General features: G+C 44.4%; 1 protein-coding gene across 1 annotated transcript; it reads right to left on the bottom strand.

The window, feature by feature from the left end:
• Window positions 1-641: 641 nt before the first annotated feature.
• LOC126427144 (CARD- and ANK-domain containing inflammasome adapter protein-like) lies at window positions 642-26,512 on the bottom strand. The gene is made up of 3 exons (XM_050089371.1): window positions 26,144-26,512; window positions 3,089-3,270; window positions 642-1,143 (listed from the first exon to the last, which is right to left on the bottom strand). Exons 1-3 carry the CDS (start codon window positions 26,510-26,512, stop codon window positions 642-644), a joined length of 1,053 nt encoding a protein of 350 aa, XP_049945328.1.
• Window positions 26,513-27,284: the final 772 nt, after the last annotated feature.

Raw genomic sequence — 27,284 nt, 5'->3', positions numbered from 1 at the left:
ACTGCAGATACGCAGGTACACTCGGTGTGAGAAAGCAACAGAAGACACATTCTGACAGAACGACTTGTGTGCCAGTAATCCGAGTATGGTGGAGTATATGCTGGTGTAACATAGCACCACGCATGCTAGCAGCATGTAGTTTCCAGTAATGGGGTAATGCAGTGGACTGGTTCGAACAATGAACGTTAAAATGCAGCTGCATGATGTGGTAGACAACCAACAATATTGCGCCATTTGTGTCTTCAAAGAGATTGAGTGGTGACGTTTTGAAATGCAGGCGGTCATGATAGATGTCGGCTGTGTTCTTGTAAGTTTCTTGCATATGTTGTACAGCATGAGGAAGACAATCTTGAGAGAGAAAAGTGGTATTTAGTAATAGTGGATGTTTTTCAGTGGTTACACAGCTTTTGCAAAAACTGATCGTGAAGTATTGTACAGACTGAATCGTCAAAAGAAAGGTTTCCTCGAATTAGTTTACAGGTATCTCTCGTCGTTGCAGTTGTCACGGTGTTACCAGAGTTGTCATACGCAGCACAAAATGATATGTACAAATAAATGAACAAAGGATTGATTTTTTGTATTCTTTATTTGAAAGACCAACACATATGATGTAACTCATTGTGCTTCCTGAATGCCGTATGTCAGCGTTGTCTCAGCATAGCCACCAGCTCCTGCTTTCTGTTCTGCCTGGCGAGGTCCAGGGGGGTCCTGCCATCCACATCCCGGGCCCCCCTGTCCGCCCCCGCCAGCAGGAGCTCAGTCGCCGCCTCTGCCTCGCCCCTCTCTGCCGCCCTGTGCAGCGGCGTCTGCCCCCACCAATCCCTGGCGTTGGGGTCAGCAGAGGCGCCGACCAGCAGCCGCACCACACCAGCGTGGCCACTTTCTGCAGCCAAGTGCAGGGGCGTCCAGTGATACACGCTGGTCCTGGCGTCGACCTCCGCGCCGGCGCCGACGAGGCAGCTGGCCGCCGTCACATGACCCTCGCCTGCTGCCACGTGCAGGGCAGTACAGCTGTCCCCCAACAACCCCTTCACCCTCGCCCCCACATCCGCCCCCGCCGCCAGCATCTCGCGCAGCTGCTCCGCCGCGCCCTGCCTGGCCGCCTCTATCAGCCTCCTCCCTCTCTCCTGTTGAGAGAGGCTCCTGCACAAAACATCGACACTCTCACACTCTACTACACACACACACACACACACACACACACACACACACACACACACCGAATGAAAGAAACCGTCACAGACGCGAAACTTCCAGCAGCCCTCAATACACTTCTGCCCAGCGACGAGTTACAAATCTAGAAATCTTCCCTCTACGATACAGATCAACCAGCGTATGACAGACACATACCAGTATACCATAATTGAAATCTGCAGCCGCTTCCCGTTAATAATTGGTGCACTGCATCTCATTACCAGCTGTTTTAACTTTTTCTCCTAATTCACACCGAGGAGTCACCTCCTGTAACCTCAGCATCCCGTTGGTAACGGATCTTTGAGCTTCAGAGAAACACACCCGTAACGGTTACTTGTGTGTGGAGCAATCCCTTCCGACACTCGGGAAGAAAACACAGGCGACTAATCAGAAATACAACTTCCTCGTCTGTTAACAAAACGTAGGTCGCAACACGGACAATATTAGTGAAAGCAAGAGCGGTGAATATTAGATCCATTACTGGCTTTATGTATTACTCGACATCAGTATTGTCTTCATCAAAATATTTTCCAATACATGTGAATACATTTATTCCAGTGTTTGTTCCGCCTCCTCAAACCATTCTTGAACTTTTGTTGTGATACCCTCTAGTTCTCTCAGCGATGTATTTTAAATCTCATCTCTCTATGAAAGAGAGAGCCCTTTACCGTTGGTGTTAATTTTTAGGAACAAAATTTCACATCGGGTGATCGTGCAGCCAAGGGCGTCACCACAGTATGGTTTGTAGCCAAACACTCACGAACACGCAACGAATCTTAAGCAGATGCAGTATCGCAGTGCAGAAATCATCAACTGTTCCGCCACAAATCTGGAGCCATTTTTTTCCGGATTGCGTCATGCCGCTGGCGTTGAGCTTGTAGGTTTTACTACTTGCTGACCGTTTCACCTTGTGACAGGACTTTGTGCTGAACCGAACTGTTGACGTGGAAAAAACATTTAGACCAGTCGTAAACACTTCCCGTACTGATAGTAGATTCGACAAAAGCAAAATCTAATGTCTCTAAAAGGTTGATGAATTTGACTCTGTTCGCATAGCCAAATGTAGTACAAACGCGATAAACCGCTTTTACATTAAAGAAATAATCACCGATTCTACTAACACACCAATAACCTTTCCAAGATGTGACAACAGACTAAATATCACATTTTTCTGGTGTACAGAAACTTTCCACGCACGTTTACCATCACAACGACAAAAAAGTCGTGCGAATCTCAGTTATAAAAAACGCAAAATGGTTGCCCGTTACTTCTTAGCACTACTCGTGTCGCAAGGGTTGTCGCGTTTCAGAACACCCCATCAGAGGAAAGGCTTAAATTCTCCACTACAGCTGCACTATGTTTTATTTAAAAACTGTATCGGACGGAATGTATGCGCCAATTGTGGATGAAGTTGTACACGAACACGCATTCACACGAACAGGCATCCACTTTCATATTTGTAACAGATACGGCAACGCTGACATTTGATTCCTGTTCCCGTGTTAGTGCAATTTACTCCGTAATGTCGCGTTTTTCTGGACAGGGCAGTCGCTGAGGTGGGAGTGAGCGGCGCCAGGCTGTGTGGCCAGACTGGGTCGCCGGGACACCACTGCGGAGCGGAGAGGGCGCACGACTTGACGGACACACTGTACCGCGTCCAGGGCAGAGGGCGGCCAGGGCAGGCGACCCTCACAAGGGACGCCCCCTACCGCCTGTCAGCGACTGTCCAACACACTTCAGTATCTGCTCAAAGTATTTAAATAAAGTGTATTCCGTCTACGTACAATTGCGAGTAGTTTGTAATTTCGACCTGAGACCAGGTGTTTCACCGTCAGGAAGCAACCGCGTGCCTTCGAGCAGAGACCAGGTCGAATGTTAGGCTGAGCCGTGCGACAGCCGTGTCTGCACACGCAGGCAGGCGGCTGCGGCGTGGCGCACGCGAGCTGCAGGGAGGGCCGAGCGTCGGCCGGGCTGCCCCCTGTACTCGGCTGGCTCGCCTGCAAGGGCTGCCGCCGTCTTGTCTGATGGCCGCACGGCCGCAATTGACAGACTTCGGCTGCGGAACGGCAGTCGGCCCTACACCAGGATATTTTTAAAAATATGGAGTGTCCAATACATTGATATTTATTAAAATGTCCATATCGACTCTCGATATCTTGAAAAAAGTGTGTATCGGCGGACAAAATATCGCGACACTCCTGCGTATAAAAATAGCGGCTGTACATTGTAAATAGACTGCTGGTTTTAGAGTTGTAGAAGTATCGACATATTATTACATATTCTGTACACCAACAAGCTAACAGGACGTGTACATGGACAAGGAAAAAAAATCACACATTTTTCCTCGGCTTCTCGGTTAAAAATAGACTCTCTCCCGGTCAAAATACACTTTTTCCGTGTTAGGTGACACTATAATCTTCCTTGCCACTGTAAAACACATCAATCCTTTGATTGTTATACCGACGTAAATTCCCCGGCACTTTACAAAACTAAATTCAGCGGGGGAAAAAAACGTTTTGCAAGACCTTTGATGTCGTCCATATGTTCCTATTATGGAGGTATAAATTCGGATTCCCCCAAACACCGCATGTTACTTTCCGATGCATTGAAATCGAGATTGCGAAGAGCTTTTGTAAGTCAGCCATAGCTCATGTCACGTGATCTCGGCAGGTGATGACAGCACACGACACGCGACGTAGTCAGCCAATAGCAACATCACTCGCAAGTACCGCCAACACACAAATAAGAAAAGCTCATGCTTTTTAAATTAATAACACATCGTTCACATGTAACATTGGTCTCAAAGATTAATACGCTGCAAGAGAAGCTAAGGCTGCACATATAATATTGATGATCTGTGCGCGTGTTACACTTTGAGACACATCACACTAAAGTGATAATAAAACTTTTACTAACGACCTAAATGTCTCATCTTCTGGGCTCGAATTTCCTCTAAATGGCCCGTCACCGAAGAGTTGATTTTTAAATGAGAGTCAAACGCTTTGTGATTTAATAAATCCATCGTACATTGTAGCACGCAGTTCACCTTGCGTAGAAGGAAATTTGCTTTGAATGTAACGCTTCTCAAACCAACATTGGCAGTATTTTCCCGCGACCTGTTAGAAATATGAAGTTTGTTTCAGCAGTTGACAGAGAGCGCCAGATGGAAGGAGTCACCGCACTTGCGCAGCTACGGGATGACGCAGGAAGCCCTCATGTTCGTATGTGTAAAACTCTGAAATATCTTACATTATGTCACGAAACCTCCCCCCCATGAACCATGGACCTTGCCGTTGGTGGGGAGGCTTGCGTGCCTCAGCGATACAGATAGCCGTACCGTAGGTGCAACCACAACGGAGGGGTATCTGTTGAGAGGCCAGACAAACGTGTGGTTCCTGAAGAGGGGCAGCAGCCTTTTCAGTAGTTGCGAGGGCAACAGTCTGGATGATTGACTGATCTGGCCTTGTAACAATAACCAAAACGGCCTTGCTGTGATGGTACTGCGAACGGCTGAAAGCAAGGGGAAACTACAGCCGTAATTTTTCCCCGAGGGCATGCAGCTTTACTGTATGATTACATGATGATGGCGTCCTCTTGGGTAAAATATTCCGGAGGTAAAATAGTCCCCCATTCGGATCTCCGGGCGGGGACTACTCAAGAGGATGTCGTTATCAGGAGAAAGAAAACTGGCGTTCTACGGATCGGAGCGTGGAATGTCAGATCCCTTAATCGGGCAGGTAGGTTAGAAAATTTAAAAAGGGAAATGGATAGGTTGAAGTTGGATATAGTGGGAATTAGTGAAGTTCGGTGGCAGGAGGAACAAGACTTCTGGTCAGGTGACTACAGGGTTATAAACACAAAATCAAATAGGGGTAATGCAGGAGTAGGTTTAATAATGAATAGGAAAATAGGAATGCGGGTAAGCTACTACAAACAGCATAGTGAACGCATTATTGTGGCCAAGATAGATACGAAACCCACGCCTACTACAGTAGTACAAGTTTATATGCCAACTAGCTCTGCAGATGACGAAGAAATTGAAGAAATGTATGATGAAATAAAAGAAATTATTCAGATTGTGAAAGGAGACGAAAATTTAATAGTCATGGGTGACTGGAATTCGAGTGTAGGAAAAGGGAGAGAAGGAAACATAGTAGGTGAATATGGATTGGGGGACAGAAATGAAAGAGGAAGCCGCCTGGTCGAATTTTGCACAGAGCACAACATAATCATAACTAACACTTGGTTTAAGAATCATGAAAGAAGGTTGTATACATGGAAGAACCCTGGAGATACTAAAAGGTATCAGATAGATTATATAATGGTAAGACAGAGATTTAGGAACCAGGTTTTAAATTGTAAGACATTTCCAGGGGCAGATGTGGACTCTGACCACAATCTATTGGTAATGACCTGTAGATTAAAACTGAAGAAACTGCAAAAAGGTGGGAATTTAAGGAGATGGGACCTGGATAAACTAAAAGAACCAGAGGTTGTACAGAGATTCAGGGAGAGCATAAGGGAGCAATTGACAGGAATGGGGGAAATAAATACAGTAGAAGAAGAATGGGTAGCTTTGAGGGATGAAGTAGTGAAGGCAGCAGAGGATCAAGTAGGTAAAAAGACGAGGGCTAGTAGAAATCCTTGGGTAACAGAAGAAATATTGAATTTAATTTATGAAAGGAGAAAATATAAAAATGTAGTAAGTGAAACAGGCAAAAAGGAATACAAACGTCTCAAAAATGAGATCGACAGGAAGTGCAAAATGGCTAAGCAGGGACAATGTAAGGATGTAGAGGCCTATCTCACTAGGGGTAAGATAGATACCGCCTACAGGAAAATTAAAGAGACCTTTGGAGATAAGAGAACGACTTGTATGAATATCAAGAGCTCAGATGGAAACCCAGTTCTAAGCAAAGAAGGGAAAGCAGAAAGGTGGAAGGAGTATATAGACGGTCTATACAAGGGCGATGTACTTGAGGACAATATTATGGAAATAGAAGAGGATGTAGATGAAGATGAAATGGGAGATATCATACTGCGTGAAGAGTTTGACAGAGCACTGAAAGACCTGAGTCGAAACAAGGCCCCCGGAGTAGACAATATTCCATTGGAACTACTGACGGCCGTGGGAGAGCCAGTCCTGACAAAACTCTACCATCTGGTGAGCAAGATGTATGAAACAGGCGAAATACCCTCAGACTTCAAGAAGAATATAATAATTCCAATCCCAAAGAAAGCAGGTGTTGACAGATGTGAAAATTACCGAACTATCAGCTTAATAAGTCACAGCTGCAAAATACTAACACGAATTCTTTACAGACGAATGGAAAAACTAGTAGAAGCCAACCTCGGGGAAGATCAGTTTGGATTCCGTAGAAACACTGGAACACGTGAGGCAATACTGACCTTACGACTTATCTTAGAAGAAAGATTAAGGAAAGGCAAACCTACGTTTCTAGCATTTGTAGACTTAGAGAAAGCTTTTGACAATGTTGACTGGAATACTCTCTTTCAAATTCTAAAGGTGGCAGGGGTAAAATACAGGGAGCGAAAGGCTATTTACAATTTGTACAGAAACCAGATGGTAGTTATAAGAGTCGAGGGACATAAAAGGGAAGCAGTGGTTTTGAAGGGAGTAAGACAGGGTTGTAGCCTCTCCCCGATGTTGTTCAATCTGTATATTGAGCAAGCAGTAAAGGAAACAAAAGAAAAATTCGGAGTAGGTATTAAAATTCATGGAGAAGAAATAAAAACTTTGAGGTTCGCCGATGACATTGTAATTCTGTCAGAGACAGCAAAGGACTTGGAAGAGCAGTTGAATGGAATGGACAGTGTCTTGAAAGGAGGATATAAGATGAACATCAACAAAAGCAAAACAAGGATAATGGAATGTAGTCTAATTAATTCGGGTGATGCTGAGGGAATTAGATTAGGAAATGAGGCACTTAAAGTAGTAAAGGAGTTTTGCTATTTGGGGAGCAAAATAACTGATGATGGTCGAAGTAGAGAGGATATAAAATGTAGGCTGGCAATGGCAAGGAAAGCGTTTCTGAAGAAGAGAAATTTGTTAACATCCAGTATAGATTTAAGTGTCAGGAAGTCATTTCTGAAAGTATTTGTATGGAGTGTAGCCATGTATGGAAGTGAAACATGGACGGTAAATAGTTTGGACAAGAAGAGAATAGAAGCTTTCGAAATGTGGTGCTACAGAAGAATGCTGAAGATTAGATGGGTAGATCACATAACTAATGAGGAAGTATTGAATAGGATTGGGGAGAAGAGAAGTTTGTGGCACAACTTGACCAGAAGAAGGGATCGGTTGGTAGGACATGTTCTGAGGCATCAAGGGATCACCAATTTAGTATTGGAGGGCAGTGTGGAGGGTAAAAATCGTAGAGGGAGACCAAGAGATGAATACACTAAGCAGATTCAGAAGGATGTAGGTTGCAGTAGGTACTGGGAGATGAAAAAGCTTGCACAGGATAGAGTAGCATGGAGAGCTGCATCAAACCAGTCTCAGGACTTAAGACCACAACAACACAACAACAACATGTCACGAAAGAAACAAGACATCACAGGATTACTTCAAGAGCATCCGGATTTCGTGCACCACACAAAAATGCACAATTCAGCTCAAAGCGCGCATTACTAAGTCGAGATTCCGATGTAAATTTTCTTGCAGCACCAGTACTGCATTACATCATGTTTGGTTCTTCATTACGGTATAATGCCACAAGTGCACTCGATGCGCAGCGAACAGTTGAAACTAGGCAACAGTGTGAAATTAAACACTTTGTTTCAAATAAACTGACTGCCTCAGCGCGAAAGATTAATAAAAGCCACTTCTCTTTAGCGAAAAATAACTTCACTCTTCTGCAAGGTGATTAATGGTTGACTGTCAAAGGTGGAAATAAAATCTGAAACTGACAACATATTTTAGCCTTCCTTAATTATACGAATGTATATTAATTCATCTGACAGTTCCTGGTCACAAAAAGCCGTTTTCCTTTAATTTAACCCGAGAGCAATAAACGAAGAGGAAACAGCAAAACCGCTGAACGTATACACAGGTCACGTGGAGGCGACCCACCCGCCCACCACAGCTCGGGCTGCTCTCTGCACCAGCCCCGGGTCCACCGCATTTCCCAAGGGCGGCGACATCAGATGGCGGCTCCCAGCCACACTTCTGTAACCACAACAGGGAGCAGGGACCGCTCACACGCCACTCAACTGCGCATGCGCGAGAGGCAGCCCGCAACTGTTCAAACGAATCCAATTCAAACAGTCGTCACGTCACGCCCATCCGAGGCAATTTGTTGTTATCGAGCTCTGCAGTCTTCCTAAAGCCTTCGACATACTTTGCTGTTGGCAGAAGCTTGTATAAGGACTGTGTTTTGTTGTTGTATATGGCGCATTTCCTTCGCAACTAAAGTTTTATTTTCGTTTCTTTTCTGTCGTTCGTGTTTTGTTGCTGCAGTATTATTCTGCAGTGGCAGGGTACAGTAATATCCTTTCTTAGAATATTTGTTCTTACCAATCAAAATCACAAAAATTTAACTGAAAACTGAAACAAAAAAAAAACGCGCCTGATGGGTCTATCGTGGTGTTTCGTCACACAGCGGATTTGTCCGGAACACTTCATGCCCGCTTCCCTGTTTTTACATTTCTGCAAAGGCCAGGCACCTACCAGCTGCAGCGTCGAAGTTCTGCGGCGAAGTTAAAGCCTGCTTTTTCCCTTGGCAGCGCTGCCCGCCGATTACTTCAGCATTTCGCCTGACACGTCTGCGCCCACGGCTTGTCATTTACATTTTTGTTCTTCATTTTCAGCAACTGTTTTTCAAGAATTTCGATGTGCAGAAATAGCACACTAGTTCCGTTGAAAATTATTTTTTAAGGAAATTGGTGTTTTGTTTGTTGACGTCGTAAATCTTGTCATTCCATTCAACCCTCTTCCCCTCTCCCGCGCCACGGTGCAATCGGTGTTTTTGTTCTCTGCCACAAATACTTGATTCACACACTCAAAGGCCAAGATTGGACGTGATGAAAACTCAGAAAGTAGTAAGATTATCACACACTTGAAGGTAAGAATCATGTCACACTACAATTTGAAAAAAATACAGCTTCAAATATTTATCGAAAATTGTGAAGAAATATAACATAAAATAAAAGTATCACAGTCGATATTGCCGTTTTGATATCGACATATTGATATACCGGCAAAAAATGATGGCCGATATACATCAATATTTTTTGGAGAGGATATTGATGTAACTACATTTCATCAACATCCTTAAGCTGAAGGCATGCGACATTCCATTTTGGAAATCGTTACGGATTCCAATATCACGACATCCACAGTGATGTGAGTACGACAACAATACGAGATTTCAGGTATTGTCTGTCAGCACAGAGAACGCAGCGGCAGAGTGCAGCGGCGTTTGCGAAGAGTCGTCAGTACTAACAGACAAGCAACACTGCGTGAAATAACCGCAGAAATCTACGTGGGACATTACGGCGAACGTATGTGTTGGGGCTGTGTTGCGAAATTTGGCGCTAATGCGTTACGGCAGCAGATTTCTGACGCGAGTGCCTTTGCGAACAGTGGGGCATCGCCTCTGAGCGGTCCGTGGGTGGAGACTAGGCGCCTGGAGAACTGTGGGCCGGTGAGCTGGGTCCAGAGTTCAGGTGGTGAGGGCTGGCGGTGGGGTTCGGCTGCGAGGCGGACCCCGCGAAGCCCCGGAGGCGAGATGTCGACGAGGAACTGTGCAGGCCGGTGGTGGCTCGACAGTGGCGAGGGCTGCGTCTGTACGGAATGGACTGGGTCCTCTGGTCGAGCTGAACCCAACACTGACTGAGAATCAGTTGAGGTCGGCCACTTTGGGGGCACCTGGAGCGACCCAAGGACCTCGAGTTCCCGAACGACGACGGAATGTTTGTGGACGGCAGTGCGCCCTGTCACCAGGCGACAAGTACTTGCGACTGGTTTGAGTAGCGATCTGGACAACTCGAGCGAATGATTTAGCCACCCAACTCTCCCGATACGAACCTCACCGGCTATTTATGGACATAAGTGAGAGATCTGTTAGTGCACAAAATCCTGCACCGGCTGCACTTTCGCTGCAGGAGCAGCACGGCTCAGTACCTGTGCAGGCGACCTCTGGCGACTTGCTGGGCCCGCGCCACGTCCAGCTGCTACGCTACGTCGAGCAAAGCAATGCCCGCCACATTACCAGGAGGCATCCCACGACATTTGTCACGCCAGTGTGTTGTCACTGACGATATTGCTGCGCCTGTGCTTTTAAGACGAACGACGCAACGTTCCTTCTGACACGCATGTCCGAGGAAGAATTGCACAAGATGGCGTCGAGTATGCAAGCAGTAGTAAATCGCGCCGTAGAAAATCGTATTACATTTAGTTTAAAGTGCATATTCTGCCAAAACAGTGTTCATAGCGGTATCCGATTGTGCTCTTTCTCACATATATGGATCTATCTATCGTGTATGAAGGAGAGAAAAGTGAAATCCGAATTGTGTATGTGGCTTTGTTTAGTGCAGTGGTCGAAAAAGTGCAGTCAAGATGTATAATGCTGGTACTAAAGAACTCGTCTCTGATGTGCTGAAAGAAGAACTCACAATAGCTAAAAAATATATGAATGACATCAAATCGTTAATTAATTCATTGAATGTCGATTTTAATCCTTGTGTGAAAAATGTACAAAGTGAAAACTACAACACTCTCAAAGAAACCGTTATTGAAATTCAAAGTGCTCCAATATCTGCTATACTTATGAAAAACTCGTTTGTGCCCATTGCACAAGAGAAACACCGACAAATGAAATTGAGAGAAGACGAGACAAAACCAAAAGTTTGTATCTTTGCAGACAGCCATGGACGAGATTTAGCCACTATTCCTCCGAATATGCAATCTAAATTTTCCGTTACTGCCACAGTAAAACCCGGGGCTCCTTTCCAGCAAATAATTAAAGATTTAAGCCCTCAACCAAACGATGTTTGTGTAATTATTGCTGGAGCTAACGATGTTCATAAAAATGAGTCGAAAAATGCAATCACAGCATTGCGAAATGCACTGCAAAGAATCTCGCCAAGAAAAGCAATCGTCGTTGGCATCCCACATAGACATGACCTAATAAACAGTTCATGTGTAAATAATGAAATCAAATTCACAAACAGAATGTTTCAAAAGGTATGCAAAGCATTCAAGGACGTCTAGTTTTTGGACAGTAATTCAGAAGACAGAAACCATTTTACTCGACATGGAATGCACAGGAACCGGCTAGGAAAACGTGTACTCACTGAAGCACTATTAGCAGAAACATTCAAACTATTTAAAAACACCACTCCTCCAATCATTCTAAAAGCACCTGTGCCCATTGAAACTGTACCATTGGAAGAAATACAGACAGTGTCGTCAAAATACTCCTTCAAACCTAATGGAACAGCTGAAGGGAAGACTTCATATGCAGCAGCACCTGTATGTGAATCAACACAAACAGGTCTTTTAGACAAAAGCGAGACAGCACCAGCAGTTACAACTCAAGTGGGAAACGTTAGTCCACCGCCAACGTGTGAAGCAGCAGCATTTAAGGAGGAAGAACAGTCATCAATATCAGAACCAGCAACACCAACCCCCACAGCATCAAGTGTACAAGCTGGCAGTTTAGAAACCGCACCAGCAGGAGATCCGCCCTCTATGGCAGAAAGGAGCACAGTAGTGACTGCAGCTGCTCCACATAGGATGTGCCTGAGATCAAGAAAGTCCTCAGCTGCAAATGGGGATTTTTTATGGTACTGGGGCAGGAGGGGGAAGGTTCCAATCAGAATGTAAGTAATGTAGTTAACAACAACAAATGCGGGTGTTACCAGCACAACAGAAAACTGTTCCTGTAATACTGGTATGTCAAAAGAAATAAAACTCAGTCCCAACAGTGGCAGCACCACAACCAATCGTGTAATTAAAAATAAGCTCAAAATTTTTCACCAAAATATTCAAAGCCTGCTCTGTAAGTTAGACCACTTTATTGTAAATATTGATGAACCAACAGGCGCAAAATGTGCTCATATTCTCTGTCTGGCAGAACACCATGTCACTTTTGGCATCGAAATGCTCAATATACCAAACTATGTTTTAGCTACCTCATTTTGTGCAAAGGTGGGGCAGTTATTTATGTGAAAAACAGCCTGTCCTTTAATACAATAGATGTAGAGAAATATTGTGTAGAGAAAGACTTTGAGGCATGTGTCACAGAAATAGTAGAAGCTAACAAGAAACTGGTAATCATAGCAGTATACAGGGCTCCATCTGGTAATTTTAAAGTATTCATGAAACAATTAGATTCTGTGCTATTGTATCTCATAAAAAAAAATTCTGGACATTATAGTGACTGGAGATTTTAATATAGATTTCCTAGAAAGCTCATCTTCTAAGACAGAGTTTGCAAATTTAATGCATACCTACAACCTTGTCTCCACTGTCAGTTTTCCCACAACAACTACTGCCACTTCCAGCACTCTAATAGACAATATCTTTGTAAATATGAGTAAAACTAATCACATCAAAGTTGAAAAAGTCATAAATGGTCTCTCTGATCATGATGGACAAATGCACACAATTGACAACTTTAATATAAATCAGAACAAAGCTAGTGCACAGTGGAAAACCATTAGAAACATGAATGAGGAAAACATCCAAAGATTCAAATTATGCATTTGGGAGCCACTGGAGGTATGTTTATCTTGGAAATGATGTTAATACAAAACATAATTTATTTACTGATGAATTATCAGGTATATGTGTCTTTCCAAAAAAGGTCTGTAGACTACAGAACAGGCAATCAAGCAAAAAACCATGGCTCACCAAGGGCATAAAAATATCATGACAGAGAAAAAGAGAACTGTATATAATATCCAGACAATCCAATAATCATCTCCAGATGAAATATTATAGGACATACTGCAAAATCTTAACTAAAGTCATTAAAAAATCTAAACGTATGTGCATACAATCTGAAATTAACTGTTCAAACAATAAAATTAGAACGATTTGGAATGTAATAAAGAGGGAAACAGGTAGTGCACCATCTGACAATGGAAAAACTGCTGTCCTAAAAATTAACGATCTGGAAATAACTGATAGTAAACGGATAGCAGACACATTTAACAACCACTTTCTAAGTGTCACCTCTCAAATAGGTTGCAGTGGTGACCTAAGGGAAGCTGCAGATATTCTGAAACTTAACCTCCCACAATGTTTTAATGATATAAATGTAACACCCATAACTGTTAAATGAAATAAAAAAAAAATAATTCACTCATTGAAAAGCAAATGATCTTCAGGTATACGTAACATCTCCAGTAAACTGTTGAAAGCCTGCAGTAATGATGTAAGTCTAGTACTTGCTCACATTTGCAACACATCTCTTTATGAGGGAGTTGTTCCAGAGAGAATGAAACATGCCATCGTGAGACCTCTTTTCAAGTCTGGCGATGCTACAAATGTCAAAAATTATCGTCCTGTCTCTCTCTTAATAACATTTTCAGAGGTTCTTGAAAAGGCACTGTATAACAGGATTGTGGCACATCTTGATAAACTTAATATTATTAACCACATACAGCTTGGTTTTCAAAAAGGGGTTTCCACAGAGCGTGCCATATATTCACTCACAAATGATGTCTTGGAGTCTATTAATAGTAAGAAGTCACCAGTTGGTGTCTTCTGTGATATTTCCAAGGCCTTTGATTGTGTAAACCACAAGATACTCTTGGAGAAGGCCTATCATTACGGAATCAAAGGGCCTATAGGTAAATGGCTAAAATCATATCTTGAAGACAGGAAACAGAAGGTGGTTCTAAATGGCTGCAACAAAGGATCTTCTAATCTAGTGGATTCTGAATGGGGCAAAATTCAGCATGGAGTTCCCCAGGGATCTGTCCTTGGACCCTTGCTGTTTTTAATATATGTTAATGATTTGCCCCTGTCCATTAGTAAAAATTGTGAATTCACAATGTTTGCTGATGATACAAGCATTGTCGTAGATGGTAAGTCTACTGCTGATCTGGAAACTGATGTTAATGGTATACTCAGAGAAGTTACAGCTTGGTTTTCAATGAATTCTCTTTCAGTTAATACTAAAAAAACTAAATTTATACAGTTCCACACAAAAAATAAAACTCTACAAAATATAGTAATTGCTCATGACAATCAGGAACTAGACAGGTGCACTCCACTAAATTCCTGGGGGTTCACATTGACAGTAGGCTCAACTGGGAACAGCATGTGTCCCTTACTCTGGAAAGGTTTTCATCAGCAACTTTTGCTCTAAGAATCATTACTCATTTTGGGGACATGAATATTTTAAAATCAGCTTACTTTGGGTACTTTCACTCATTAATGAATTACAGCATAATATTCTGGGGTAATTCACCAGCCTCAAAAAAAATCTTAACTGCTCAGAAGGGAGCAGTCAGAATCATGTGTGGGGTTCCTCCACAAACCTATTGTAGAAAACTTTTTACACAGTTAGGTATTCTGACCACAACATGTCAGTACATATACTCTCTGATGAATGTAGTTAATAAAGACTATGCTCAGTATGAAACAATTAGTTCATACCATAACTACAATACTAGAGGTAAAGATGATCTACATGTTGAACTAAAAAATTTAACACTTGTAAAGAAGGGAGTAAAGTATGCTGCTATAAATACTTTTAACGCATTGCCTAATTATATTAAATGTACAAGAGAAAATGAAACGCTGTTCAAAGGTATGTTAAAAAATACCTGCTTGACCATCCACTGTACTTGTTAGATGAATTCTTTTCCAGAGGTAATGACCTCCCTTAATAATAGATGTATTTAGTCTCTTAGTTATTAGATGGACGATACAATATTATGTTATAGTGTTAATGTTATAGTTATAATGTTATATTGAGAATTGCTATACTAGTTAAATGACAGCTTGAAATGAGAAAAAGTGATACTTATTAATATCTATATCATTGTTTTATATTACTATTCTGTAGCATTAATTGTATTTGTACAATTGTATTGACACGTTCCACATCCAGGCGAATCACTCGCATGTACAGATCTATGGAATACGCATACCAAATAAAAAATAAAGTAAAATAAAACTGTAGTGGCCGCAGCCGTTGTGAAGAGCTTGAAATGTACTCACAGTCGAGAATACGGATAACCGTCAGCTGTGTGAGGGACGGAAGGCAATGAAGATTTGTGCCGGAGCAGGACTCGGCCCCGGATTTCTCTCTTTGCGCGAGTGCTCGCCTTAACCTCTTCGGCTATCCGTGCACGACTCACGGCCAGGCCCGAACTCCCAAATGTCATTGTTACTCCATCACAGTCTGTACTCGTGTACACACATGTGGTGTGCGTACTGTAAGACCTTCGGTACACACACCGTCTGCAACCCGGCTGTGGTGTGCGTACTGTACGACCTTCAGTACGTCCACCATCAGAATATTTGACTTGTCGCTCTAACGAAGTAGGCGAGTGTCAGCAATACGTCTCGTGGTCTTATCGTGGCGTGTTTATCTTCTGCCGTTAGGTCGGACAATAGAAACGCCACTTGCACGCATAGAGTAGCAGATTGACAGTGACCAACTTTAAACAGAACTTGATTAATTTTCACACGCATTTATTAAAATAATAAAAATCATAGGCATTACGTAACTTGATTCTTGATGCTGTTTACAACTGACAATCTGAAGTTCCTTTGGTCTTGGTACGTTAATCTTATTCTCACATATCACTGATACTTGACAAAGTGTCCTTCATGGCTATGTACAGGAATATGATAATCTTATTAGCCGCAGACTGAAACTTGACTACAGACTAACGCAGACTGACTAATCGGAGGTCTGTACACTCGTTATAATACCTCGAGCGTTCCGGTATCACTGCGCGAGTGTGATCGGCGAGGAGAAAAGGTTCTGTGTTAGCAGCAATCTCATTGGCTGCGTTACACATTAATACACGGATCGGCGTAAGCAGAATTTGGTCCGTCTCTAAGGCAGCGCCATCTCGTAGTGCGGACGAGCGCTGCGCCTGCGCTGTTGTGCTTAGCGGGGTGCGCTCCATTGGGAAAGTTGTGTACGCGCTGACTACGCGGAACTATGTACACAACAACACGTCAATCACCGTGCAGGGGAGGATACTCTGACTGAAAGTCATTGGCAGGTGCTGGAGGATGAAGACGATAATTCCTTGCCTGTGTTGTTGACTGTATCTTCTTAACAGCTGTTGTCACTGTGCCTCTTCCTTGAGACATGTGTTCGTGTGCAGAGGACCTCGACATCATTTTTCTTAAGAGGTCAGGAGACTGCAGCCACAAGAACGACAGACATCGGCTCTCGGCATATATGCTGTCCAGCGAGCAGTCCGATCCGTGAAGGTGTCAGGGCTTGGTTGGACCATCACTTTCTCTCACTGGGGTAGGGAGCCACAAGAACGACAGACATCGGCTCTCGGCATATATGCTGTCCAGCGAGCAGTCCGATCCGTAAAGGTGTCAGGGCTTGGTTGGACCATCACTTTCTCTCACTGGGGCAGGGAGCCAACTCCAGAGACTTACTGGAACGTCAAACATCAGCGGCCAGCAGCAGTGTACCACATTGGCTCAGAACTGTGGTGTCAGTTAATGGGGAATACAGTGTTTGCAGTTGCTCACTGGATTTGCTGACTTGTTTCACTGAAGCCCCAAATACTGGATTTGCTGACTTGTTTCACTGAAGCCCCAAATATTCTCAACTCCAAACCTGAACACTTTGTCATTGAAACTTGCCTGCAGCACCAGTGAGGGGCAGGCAGGACATGGCCTGACGTCACTGCACTGACAGCTGCACCCACCAGCCTACAAAATGCAAGTGGCCGCTCACGCCACGTTAAACCCTGGCCACGCCCTGCCACTGGGACGATCCAGTTTGCGGTGGAGCCCCTAATTACTCTCATTAGTTTTACCCTCGACAATAATAGTAGTGTAAATCAAGTAGTAGCTCTGAGTAGCTTTCACTATTGGTGTGTAAGCTGAGCTTCACTCCTCTGCAGTCAGAATTGTTATTCCGTGGTGCTGTTTTGCCAGTACAGAGCGTGAAGTGGTTGTTTCCTGTGTAAGAAGTTAATGTACCAGAAGTTCGCACATTTATGGAGCTATGCAGGTGGGAGTGGCACACAGTCAGGTTGACAATCGCTATATATCCGACAAACATGTCAATGTATGAAAATAAACCGTCGTTATAATATAGTGAACTAGGGGGGAAAAAAGCAAATCATTAAGGCAGCCTGGTAGGGTTCTGGGCAGTGCAACACCGAGACGTTATCACAGACGGTTCCGGTGGACAGAACGATGCAACCCTTGCTTCACTAATAGAATAACGAAACTGGATTGTAACAATAGGAGGCCGGTGGTTCGATCACAAGTAGATCCACACGCTGTACGTGTCTACAGTTGACCACGATATGTAACCAAGCCACGAAATCCGTGAATCTCCGTATAGGGGGAGCAATGTGTTTTTCAAAGTGCATATATTTAAGCTACAATATTTATTATGCACCTACTTTCGCACTTGAAACATAGGACACTCCTCTATTCTATTGCGTCTTGCTGCATTCTGCTCTGATCAGTTTCAAATGGCATGCTGAATAGTCGCAATGTTGCTAGTCCTAGTCCTGTGCAGATGTTATTCTGGTACATCAAGCACCTTCTTCAAAGTTCAAAAACAGCTATGTCAGTGGAGCCTCAGTGAAGCCATCTTGTAAACCTTTCGGTTGGCTGTAAGGCATACTTTTTTATAAAGCCAACTATGTATGTCCACTAGCATCGGTCGCTGATTCTGAACAAGCGAGATGAATATTAGGAAGTTGTTAAGGAAAAATTGCTCTGCACTGACTGGAGATACTGTGCTCGAGACGCCCGGCAGATGCCACCAGCTGCAGGGCGTGGTTTAAGACGGGCGGGGTGTGCAGTGCTGCACACGCCTCCACCCTGCCACGCCCACAGCAGAGCTGACCTCGTCTCCCGCCTATCGTCGACGGGCACCGCTACCGTCACCCCCCCTGACTCCAACTTTCATTGTGGCTGATGTTTTCTGAATTTCTTCATTTCTAAACGCTACTACCAGAGCTTTAATTTGCATTAAGATCATCAGTGGCTGCTACATACGAAAGTTATGTTGTTGTGGTCTTCAGTCCAGAGACTGGTTTGATGCAGTTCTCCATGCTACTCTATCCCAGTCCCTACTGCAACCTACATCCTCCTGAATCTGCTTAGTGTACTCATCTCTTGGTCTCCCTCTTCGACATTTACCCTCCACAGTGCCCTCCAGTACTGAACTGGTGATCACTTGATGCCTCAGAATATGCCCTACAATACGAAAGTATCCATCCAGGAAAGTCACCTCAAGCAAATTCGAAAAATATTTGAGGACACGCACGAAACAAGCCGTATCAACACCCTCTGCTGTTAACAGCCGGTTTTGAGCCCTCTTACTTCTAATTCTGCTTACTCTTACTTTATCACTGTTTTTTCTTTTCTTTTGGGCCTGTGCATACACCTGTATACGCAACGATTCATTAATGCATCCTCTAGGTTACGTGAATGCCGATGCACTGAAACCCTGGCTTCACACCCATTTCCTTCACGAGTAATTTGTAACACGCATAAAGACCATCGAAAGTGGCAACTACACTAAACACACTGTTAAGCAAGGAAATCATTTTTCCTGATAACTGTAACCTGGGCGGCATCTAACATTTGAAAAAGTATATGAAATTCGAATTCTTCGTTAGTATAACGTTTGGTTGACACGGCAGTGAGTGTTGGCGTGAGGGTACAAGTCGCGGACTTGCAGCGGCCACTCACCGCAGGCGGGAGACGGCGGCGCTGTCGGGCGGCGGTGGAGATCGGCGGGCGGCGGCGGTGGTACGGCTGCTGCCGCTGGGCGGCCGGGCGGCGGGGGCGGCCGGCGCGCTGGAAAACAAGAGGCGCGGCTGGAGGCGGCGGACACCGAACTGGACACGAGAGCCCGGCCGCAGGGGCCAGCAGCTCTGCCTCAGTCACACAACACCTGTCAGGCACAACCTGGCAAGCAGTTCAAGTCGGCTGGCTTGTGGGGTTGGTTGAAACCTAATGTATGGAGGCTCAGTGATGTCACTGAAGACATAGAGAGAGAGAGAGATAGAGAGACATAGAGAGAGAGAGAGAGAGAGAGAGAGTGAGAGTGAGAGTGAGAGTGAGAGTGAGAGTGAGAGTGAGAGTGAGAGAGAGAGAGAGAGAGAGAAGGGGGGGAGGAGATAGAGAGGATATAATCTGGTAACTCGGGGTACCAACTTACATACAGGAGTTGTTTGATAGGCTGATATTTTGATGAACAGTGGATAACTACCATGCAATACGTTTGAGGGCTGAGGGAATGAAGAAGGTGATGGCCAGGAACTACAACAGCTATACTGCAAACGTTACAATGAGTAGTTTCAAAATTTGCTTCTCAGTTAAGCAGACAAAATCATACAGGCATGTAATGTCTCTATAATTCGATTTCTTGAAAAGACAGCAAGGGTTGTGTGTTTCTGACTCAAACATTATCCTCCGTTTTAAACTGGACAAGAAAGACTGAGATTGAGAAGATTACACTACAGGCTGCTGTTACAAGAAAAAGTGGGTCAGGCAGTACAGGCAACATTGCCTCACAGGCAGTGTTTACAACTTGTCAAGTAATCTGTAGAGTATTGCATACACATTCCAAAAAATTTGAAAAATAAAGGAGACAGCCTTGTATGAAGCATACGTATCAGAGAGACAGAGACTAACGAATAGGAGTGGGATTTAAGCGTCACATCAGTACTGACATTGTACAAGATGCTTCAGACTCAAACAGATCCAGAGGCAACATAATCTGGCGTATCCCAGTAGGAGCAAACCGGTGCATTCCACTGGACAGCCTCCGGCAGCGCCAGAGACGATTACAGACGTGACTGGAGGGCAGAGATTTGCCGCCTGCTCCTCCAGCATCCAGTACAGTGAGGTAACCAGTACCTGTGTGTTTCCTAGGAGGAAAGGCATGGCACATATTGCGGGTGATGGCTGAACAGAGACGAGAAGACAATGTGACTGTAAGGCCCACCACTGTGTGTGACCATGCTGTCGTGCTGACTGGATTGTTCTCTTGTCGTTCACTCACAATGTGCATGAGGAGCCCCTGTGCTCACAGCACCTTCTGTACTGGACGGCTGTGAAAAAAATTGTAAATTTTAGGAAAGATGTTATGGGATCCAACTGCTGAGGTCATCCGTCCCTACGCTTACGCACTACTTTAACTGACTTACACCAAGGACAAAACGCGCGCGCGCGCGCACACACACACACACACACACACACACACACACACACACACACACACACACACACACACACACACACCTATGCCCAAGGGAGGACTCGAACCTCCAACAGGAGGGGGGTGAGGTGGGAGCCCCGCAGACCGTGACGAGCTGGCTCAGACCGCACTGCTACCCCGCATGGCGCCTGGACGTCTGACTGGGAATCATTACCCTACTGTTTGGAGCCCGTCGTCTAGAGGTATCGTCGTCCTCGATCCTGGGCTCGAGCCCCGCCATCCACATTGTGAATAAAAATCATCAGCATTGGCAGTCAAAGGCTCCCGGCATAAAAGGTCACCCTCATTCAGCCAACAGCCTTGTCAGAGTGGGCGGAGGGGATCAGGGAGGCTCAGGACCCTGCCTTGCCGTTTAGGTTAGTGGAAGATTCAGCAATCGTGAGTGGCATGAGGATGCAGAAGGAAATAGAAACCACTTCATTAAAGATACACAAAGAGAATCAACAAGACATGTGGCCTGTAACTGAACACGTATCATGACGATCCTGCCAAGAGCTTCCCGAATACTCGCCATTCAGATACCTGGGAAGAGACTGCCAAGAGTGACATGACCTGACAAAAAGATTGAATAACCAACCAAGGGATGACATTATACGAGTCCAGACGTGGAATGTGAGGAGTTAGAATGTGGTAGTAAAGCTGGAAAATAATACACTACTTCCCATTAAAATTGCTACACCAAGAAGAAATGCATATGATAAACGGGTATTCATTGGACAAATATATTATACTAGAACTGACATGTGATTACGTTTTCACGCAATTTGGCTGCATAGATCCCGAGAAATCAGTACCCGAACAACCACCACTGGCCGCAGTAATGGCCTTGATACGCCTCGGCATTGAGTCAAACAGATCTCGGATGGCGTGTACAGGTACAGCTGTCCATGCAGCTTCAACACGATACTACATTTCATCAAGAGTAGTGACTGGCATATTGTGACGAGCCAGTTGCTTGGCCACCATTACCAGACATTTTCAACTGCTGAGAGTTCTGGAGAATGCGCTGGCCAGGGCAACACTCGAACATTTTCTGTGTCCAGAATGGCCCGTACAGGACCTGCAACATGCAGTCGTGCATTATCCTGCTGAAATGTAGGGTTTCACAGTGATCGAATGAAGGGTAGAGCCACGGGTCTCAACACATCTGCAATGTAACGTCTACTGTGCAAAGTGCCGTCAATGTGAACAAGAGGTGACCGAGACGTGTAACCAATGCCAGCCCATACAATCACGCCAGGTGATGGGAATGACAAATACATGCTTCCAATGTGTGTTCACCGCGATGTCACCAAACACGCATGCGACCATCGTGATGCTGTAAACTAAACCTGGATTCATCCGAAAAAATGACGTTTTGCGATTCGTGTACCCAGGTTCGTCGTCGCGTACACCATTGCAGGCGCTCCTGTCTATGATGCAGTGTCAAGGGTAACTGCAGCCATGATCTCCGAGCTGATAGTCCATGCTGCTGCAAATGTCGTCGAACTGTTTGTGCAGATGTTTGTTGTCTTGCAAACGTCCCCATCTGTCGACTCAGGGATCGAGACGTGGCTGCACGATCCGTTACAGCCATGCGGATAAGATGCCTGTCATCTTGACTGCTAGTGATATGAGGCCATTGGGATCCAGCACGGCGTTCCGTGTTACCCTTCTGAACCCATCGATTCCATATTCTGCTAACAGTCATCGGATCTCGACCAACGCAAGCAGTAATATCGCGATACGATAAACCGCAATCGCGATAGGCTACAATCCGACCTTAATCAAAGTCGGAAACGTGATGGTACGTATTTCTCTTCCTTGCAGGAGGCATCACAACAACGTTTCATTAGGCAATGCCGGTCAACTGCTATTTATGTATGAGAAATCGGTTGGAAACTTTCCTCGTTATCAGCACGTTGTAGGTGTCGCCACAGGCGCAAAACTTGTGTGAATGCTCTGAAAAGCTAATCATTTGCATATCATAGCATCTTCTTCGTGTCGGTTAAATTTAGCATCTGTAGCACGTCATCTTGGTGGTGTAGCAATTTTAATGGCTAGTAGTGTAAAAGGAAAATGCTAATGCTCAGTCTGCATATGGTTGTGGTCATTGAAGTGAAATGGAAAGAAGGTAAGGACTTCTGGCCAGACGAGAATAGGGTAATATCAACAGCAGCAGAAAATGGCGCAACAGCTGTAGGATCCATTATGAGTAGGAGGTTAGGGCAGACAGTGAGCTACTGTGAACATTTCAGTGATAGGGTTCTTCCCAACAGAATCGACAGCGAACTAACACCAGCGCCGACAACAATAGTTCAGGTATACGTGCAGACATCGCAAGTTGATGAAGATACAGAAAAACTATGTGAGGATACTAAACAGGTAATTCAGTATGTAAAGGAAGATGAAAATCTAATGGTCAGCAAAGGAAACAGTAGAAGAAAGGATTACAGGAGAACATAGACTTGGTATCAGGAAAGAGAGAGGCGAAACACTAGTTGAGTTGTACAATAATTTGAGCTAGCTATAGCGAATACTTTGTTTAGGAATCACAAGAGGAGGAGGTACATTTGGAAAAGGACGTTAGATATGGGGAGATTTCAGTTACATAGGATCGTCGTCACGTAGAGATACTGGAATTAGATACTGAACTGTAAGGCATACCCAGAAGCAGATACAGATGCAGATCACAATTTAGTAGTGATGAAGAGTAGCCTGAATTTTAAGAGACTAGCAAGGAAGAATCAGTGTGCACAGAAGTGGGATATAGTAGTACTAAGGAACGAAGAGTGCTTTCAGTTCTCTGAGGCTATAGATACTGTGATAATGAACAGATCAGTAGGTACATGGTTGAAGAGGAGTTTATATCTCTAAAAAAATCACAGAAGCTATAAAGAAAAACATAGGTACAAAGAAGTTAACTGTAAAGAAACCATGGGTAACCGAAGAAATGCTTCAGTTGATGAAAGTAGGAAGTACATAAATGTCCAGGGAAATTCAGGAATACAGACGTGCTACTCACTTAAGAATGAAATAAATAGGAAGTGTGTAGAAGCTAAGGCCATATAGCCACAGAAAAAGATGAAGAAATCGGAAAAGAAATGGTTGTTGGAAGTATTGGCTCAGCATAACAGGAAAGTCAGAACAAACTTTGGTGAAATTAAAAGCAAAGGGGATAACATTAAGAGTGGAACCGGAATTCCACTGTTAAATGTAGAGGAGATAGCAGACAGATGGAAAGAATACACTGAATGCTTGTATGACGTGAAAGACTTGGCTGACGACGTAATAGAAGAAGAAACAGTAGTCGACATGGAAGAGATAGGTGATCCAGTATTAGAATCAGAATTTAAAAGAGCTATGGAAAATTCAATATCAAATAAGGCAGAAGGGATGAATAACATTCCATCAGAATTTCTAATATCCTTGGAGAAGTGGCAACAAAATAACTATTCACATTCAAATGTGGAATGTACGAGTCTGGTGATACTCCATCTGACTTTCAGAAAAAGATCAAGACAAGTATGAGAATTATCGCACCATCAGCTTAACAGCACATGCATCCAAGTTACTGACAAGAATAATATACCAGGTGATCAAAAAGTCAATATAAATTTAAAAACTGAATAAATCACGGAATAATGAAGATAGAGATGTACAAATTGACACACAGGCTTGGAATGACATGGGGTTTTTTTAGAACCAAAAAGATACAAAAGTTCAGACAATGTCCAACAGATGACGCTTCATCTGATCAGAATAGCAATAATTAGCACAACAAAGTAAGACAAAGCAAAGATGATCTTTACAGGAAATGCCCAATATGTCCACCATAATTCCTCAGCAATAGCTGTAGTCGAGGAATTATGTTGTGAACAGGAGTGTAAAGCATGTCCGGAGCTATGGTGAGGCATTCTCGTCGGATGTGGTCTTTCAGCATCCCTACGGATGTCGGTCGATCACGGTACACTTATGACTTCAGGTAACCCCAAAGCCAATAATCGCACGGTCTGAGGACCTGGGAGGCCAAGCATGACAAAAGTGGTGGCTGAGCACATGATCATCACCAATCGACATGGGCAAGTGATCTTTCAAGCGTCTGTTTTTTTTTTTTTTTTTTTGTTCTAATAAAACACCATGTCATTCCAAGCATGTGTGTCAATTTTTATCTCTCTATCTACATTATTCCATGGTTTATTAAGTTTTCAAATTTATACTGACTTTTTGACCACCCGGTATATATGACTGGAACAGGATATTGAAGTTCTGTCAGGTGTCGGTTCAGGAAAGTTAAAAGCATCAGAGGGACAATTTTGATATGCTGTTGATAATGGAAGCACGACTGAAGAAAAATCAAGCCACGTTCATAGGATTTGCCGACCTGGAAAAAGCATTCGACAGTGTCAAATTGAGCAAGATGTACGAAACTATGAGAAAATTAGGGCTAAGCTTTGGGAAAGACAGGAGAGATGCAATATTTACAACAACGAAGAGGGAACAATAAGACTGGGAAACGAATAACGAAGTGCTCGGATTAAAATGTGTGTAAAAGAGGGATGTAGTGTTTCTCTCGTACTGTTTAGTCTACACATCGAAGAAGCAATCAGGATGAAACGACATTAATGATAAGAACTGCTGATGAGATTGCTTTCCTCAATGAGAGTGGGGAAGAATTACAGGGAATGGAATGAAGAAGCTAATGAATACGGAATATGGTTTGAGATGAAATTAAATAAAAACGAAAGTAATGGGAAGTAGCAGAAATGAGAATAGCGAGAAACTTAACATCAGGGTTGATGGTCACAAAGTAATTGAAGTTAAGGAGTTCTGCTAAATAGGCAGGAAAATAACAGATGGAGGAAGGAGAACATCAAAAGCAGAGTAGCACAGGTAAAAATGGCATTTCTGGCCGAGAGAAGTCTACTAGTATCAAACATGGGCGTTAATGTGAGGAAGAAATTTGCGAGAATGTATGTTTGAGCACAGCACTGTATAGTAGTGAACATGGGACTGTGGGGAAACTGGAGCAGGAGAGAATGGAAGTATCTGAGAGCGTCTGATTTCTTTACTTGACGTAACTGCTGACAAAAAGAGTTCAATGTGGAGCTTTAATAAACCAGTCGTGACAAGACGATTACGGCATCGTGAGCTGTCAGCGAATGGCATTCCATGCACAGGTACTGTACAGCACTGATACATCCGAGGTGATATGCTGACAAATATTTTAATCTCAGAAATTCACACACACACACACACACACACACACACACACACACACACACACACACACACGTATGTTACTGGTAGACATAGAACAACATCCTGCCCCGTGCTCACCTGGGTTCTGCTGGTGGTTCACTGAGCAGCCGACTGACTTCAGTCAGATGCTCAGGGAAGCTACGCATAGCATCTGCCCAGCCCTGTGTAGCCATTACTTTATAGTCGCTGGCCCTTATGAAGTGGATGGCGTCCGCAGTTAGGCTGGGGCACGAGTGCCTCACCGCCAGCACAGCTGCAGCCGCCGCCGTCTCCACCTCCAGCTGCGCCGCCACCTGCTGTTCGCAGGCGGCCTTCAGGGCTGACAGGCCGTATCTGTCGGCTGCCGCCAGCAGCTCCGGGGCCGTGTCGGTCAGCTGGGGGGCCTGCAGGGTGTACATGTAAGACAGCAGCTGCCTCAGCACAGGGCCCTCCACGTCTGTAATTCTGACCTCGCCGCAGCTGGCCTCCAGCGTGTCGTGCTGGAACATGGCTCGGAACACGGGGCTCCTGGCGGCCAGGACCGCGCGGTGCGCCGCCAGCCGCGTCTCTCCCGCCACCAGCGTGACGACCGCGCCGTCGCCCGCGTCCAGCAGGGCGCCCAGGTCCACGGCCGCCGTCCTCTGAACCTCAGCAGCTGCCGACATGGCGGAAGGTCCTGAAACACGGCGCCACCGAGCCCACCTTACACGGCACCCTCGACACTTGTACGACGCACGTGCAGACCTGTACAACAACAGCTGGTAAATGTTGTCCACCAGTGATCCATTACAATGTCACAATATCCTGTCTGCGTAAAACTCTTCCAACAGCACAACTTTCCAGATTTCCCATACCGTTGCAGTACCCTGATTTTGGACAACATGTCCTCAGAAGGTGTGTAGACCTCATTCCCCAACTTCTTTCTACAGAGTAGGATTGCTCTATCACGACGTCTTTCGAAATGGAGATAGTAACTGTCCCAATCTCTCTAGTTATTTACAGAAAGAATGACTTGACACTTGGTATGTGCATTGCTCTGCTTTTAATAGCTATTTCTGCAAGTCTTGTAGGAGCTGACTCACACAGTGGACAGACAATCTGCTACAAGAGTTGGGGGTGACTTAATGGCAAACACTGCTACGGGGTTGCTGTGGCACCCAGACTGTGAATCTTCTGACATTTCGGACAGATTCCAATAAGACAACACCGAACCGTCAACTGGTGAACTCTTAGCAATTCGTAGAGAATTCTGTCTTCCAGTTAGCTGAGGCATGCTATCATTTTGTTACTGATGTCAGACAGCCACAATACAGGAAACTGTTGTCTTAACACCAACAGGTTTTCATTTCTATTATATCTCAATTACAAGTTCTGATTCTACAGATCAAACTGTCAGTTATAATCCACATTTGATGTTTATAATTTCTACTTTAGGTG

The sequence above is a fragment of the Schistocerca serialis genome, chromosome 11 (assembly GCF_023864345.2).
Source record: "Schistocerca serialis cubense isolate TAMUIC-IGC-003099 chromosome 11, iqSchSeri2.2, whole genome shotgun sequence".
Lineage (NCBI taxonomy): Eukaryota > Metazoa > Arthropoda > Insecta > Orthoptera > Acrididae > Schistocerca > Schistocerca serialis.
This window is presented reverse-complemented; position numbering and strand designations above follow the sequence as displayed.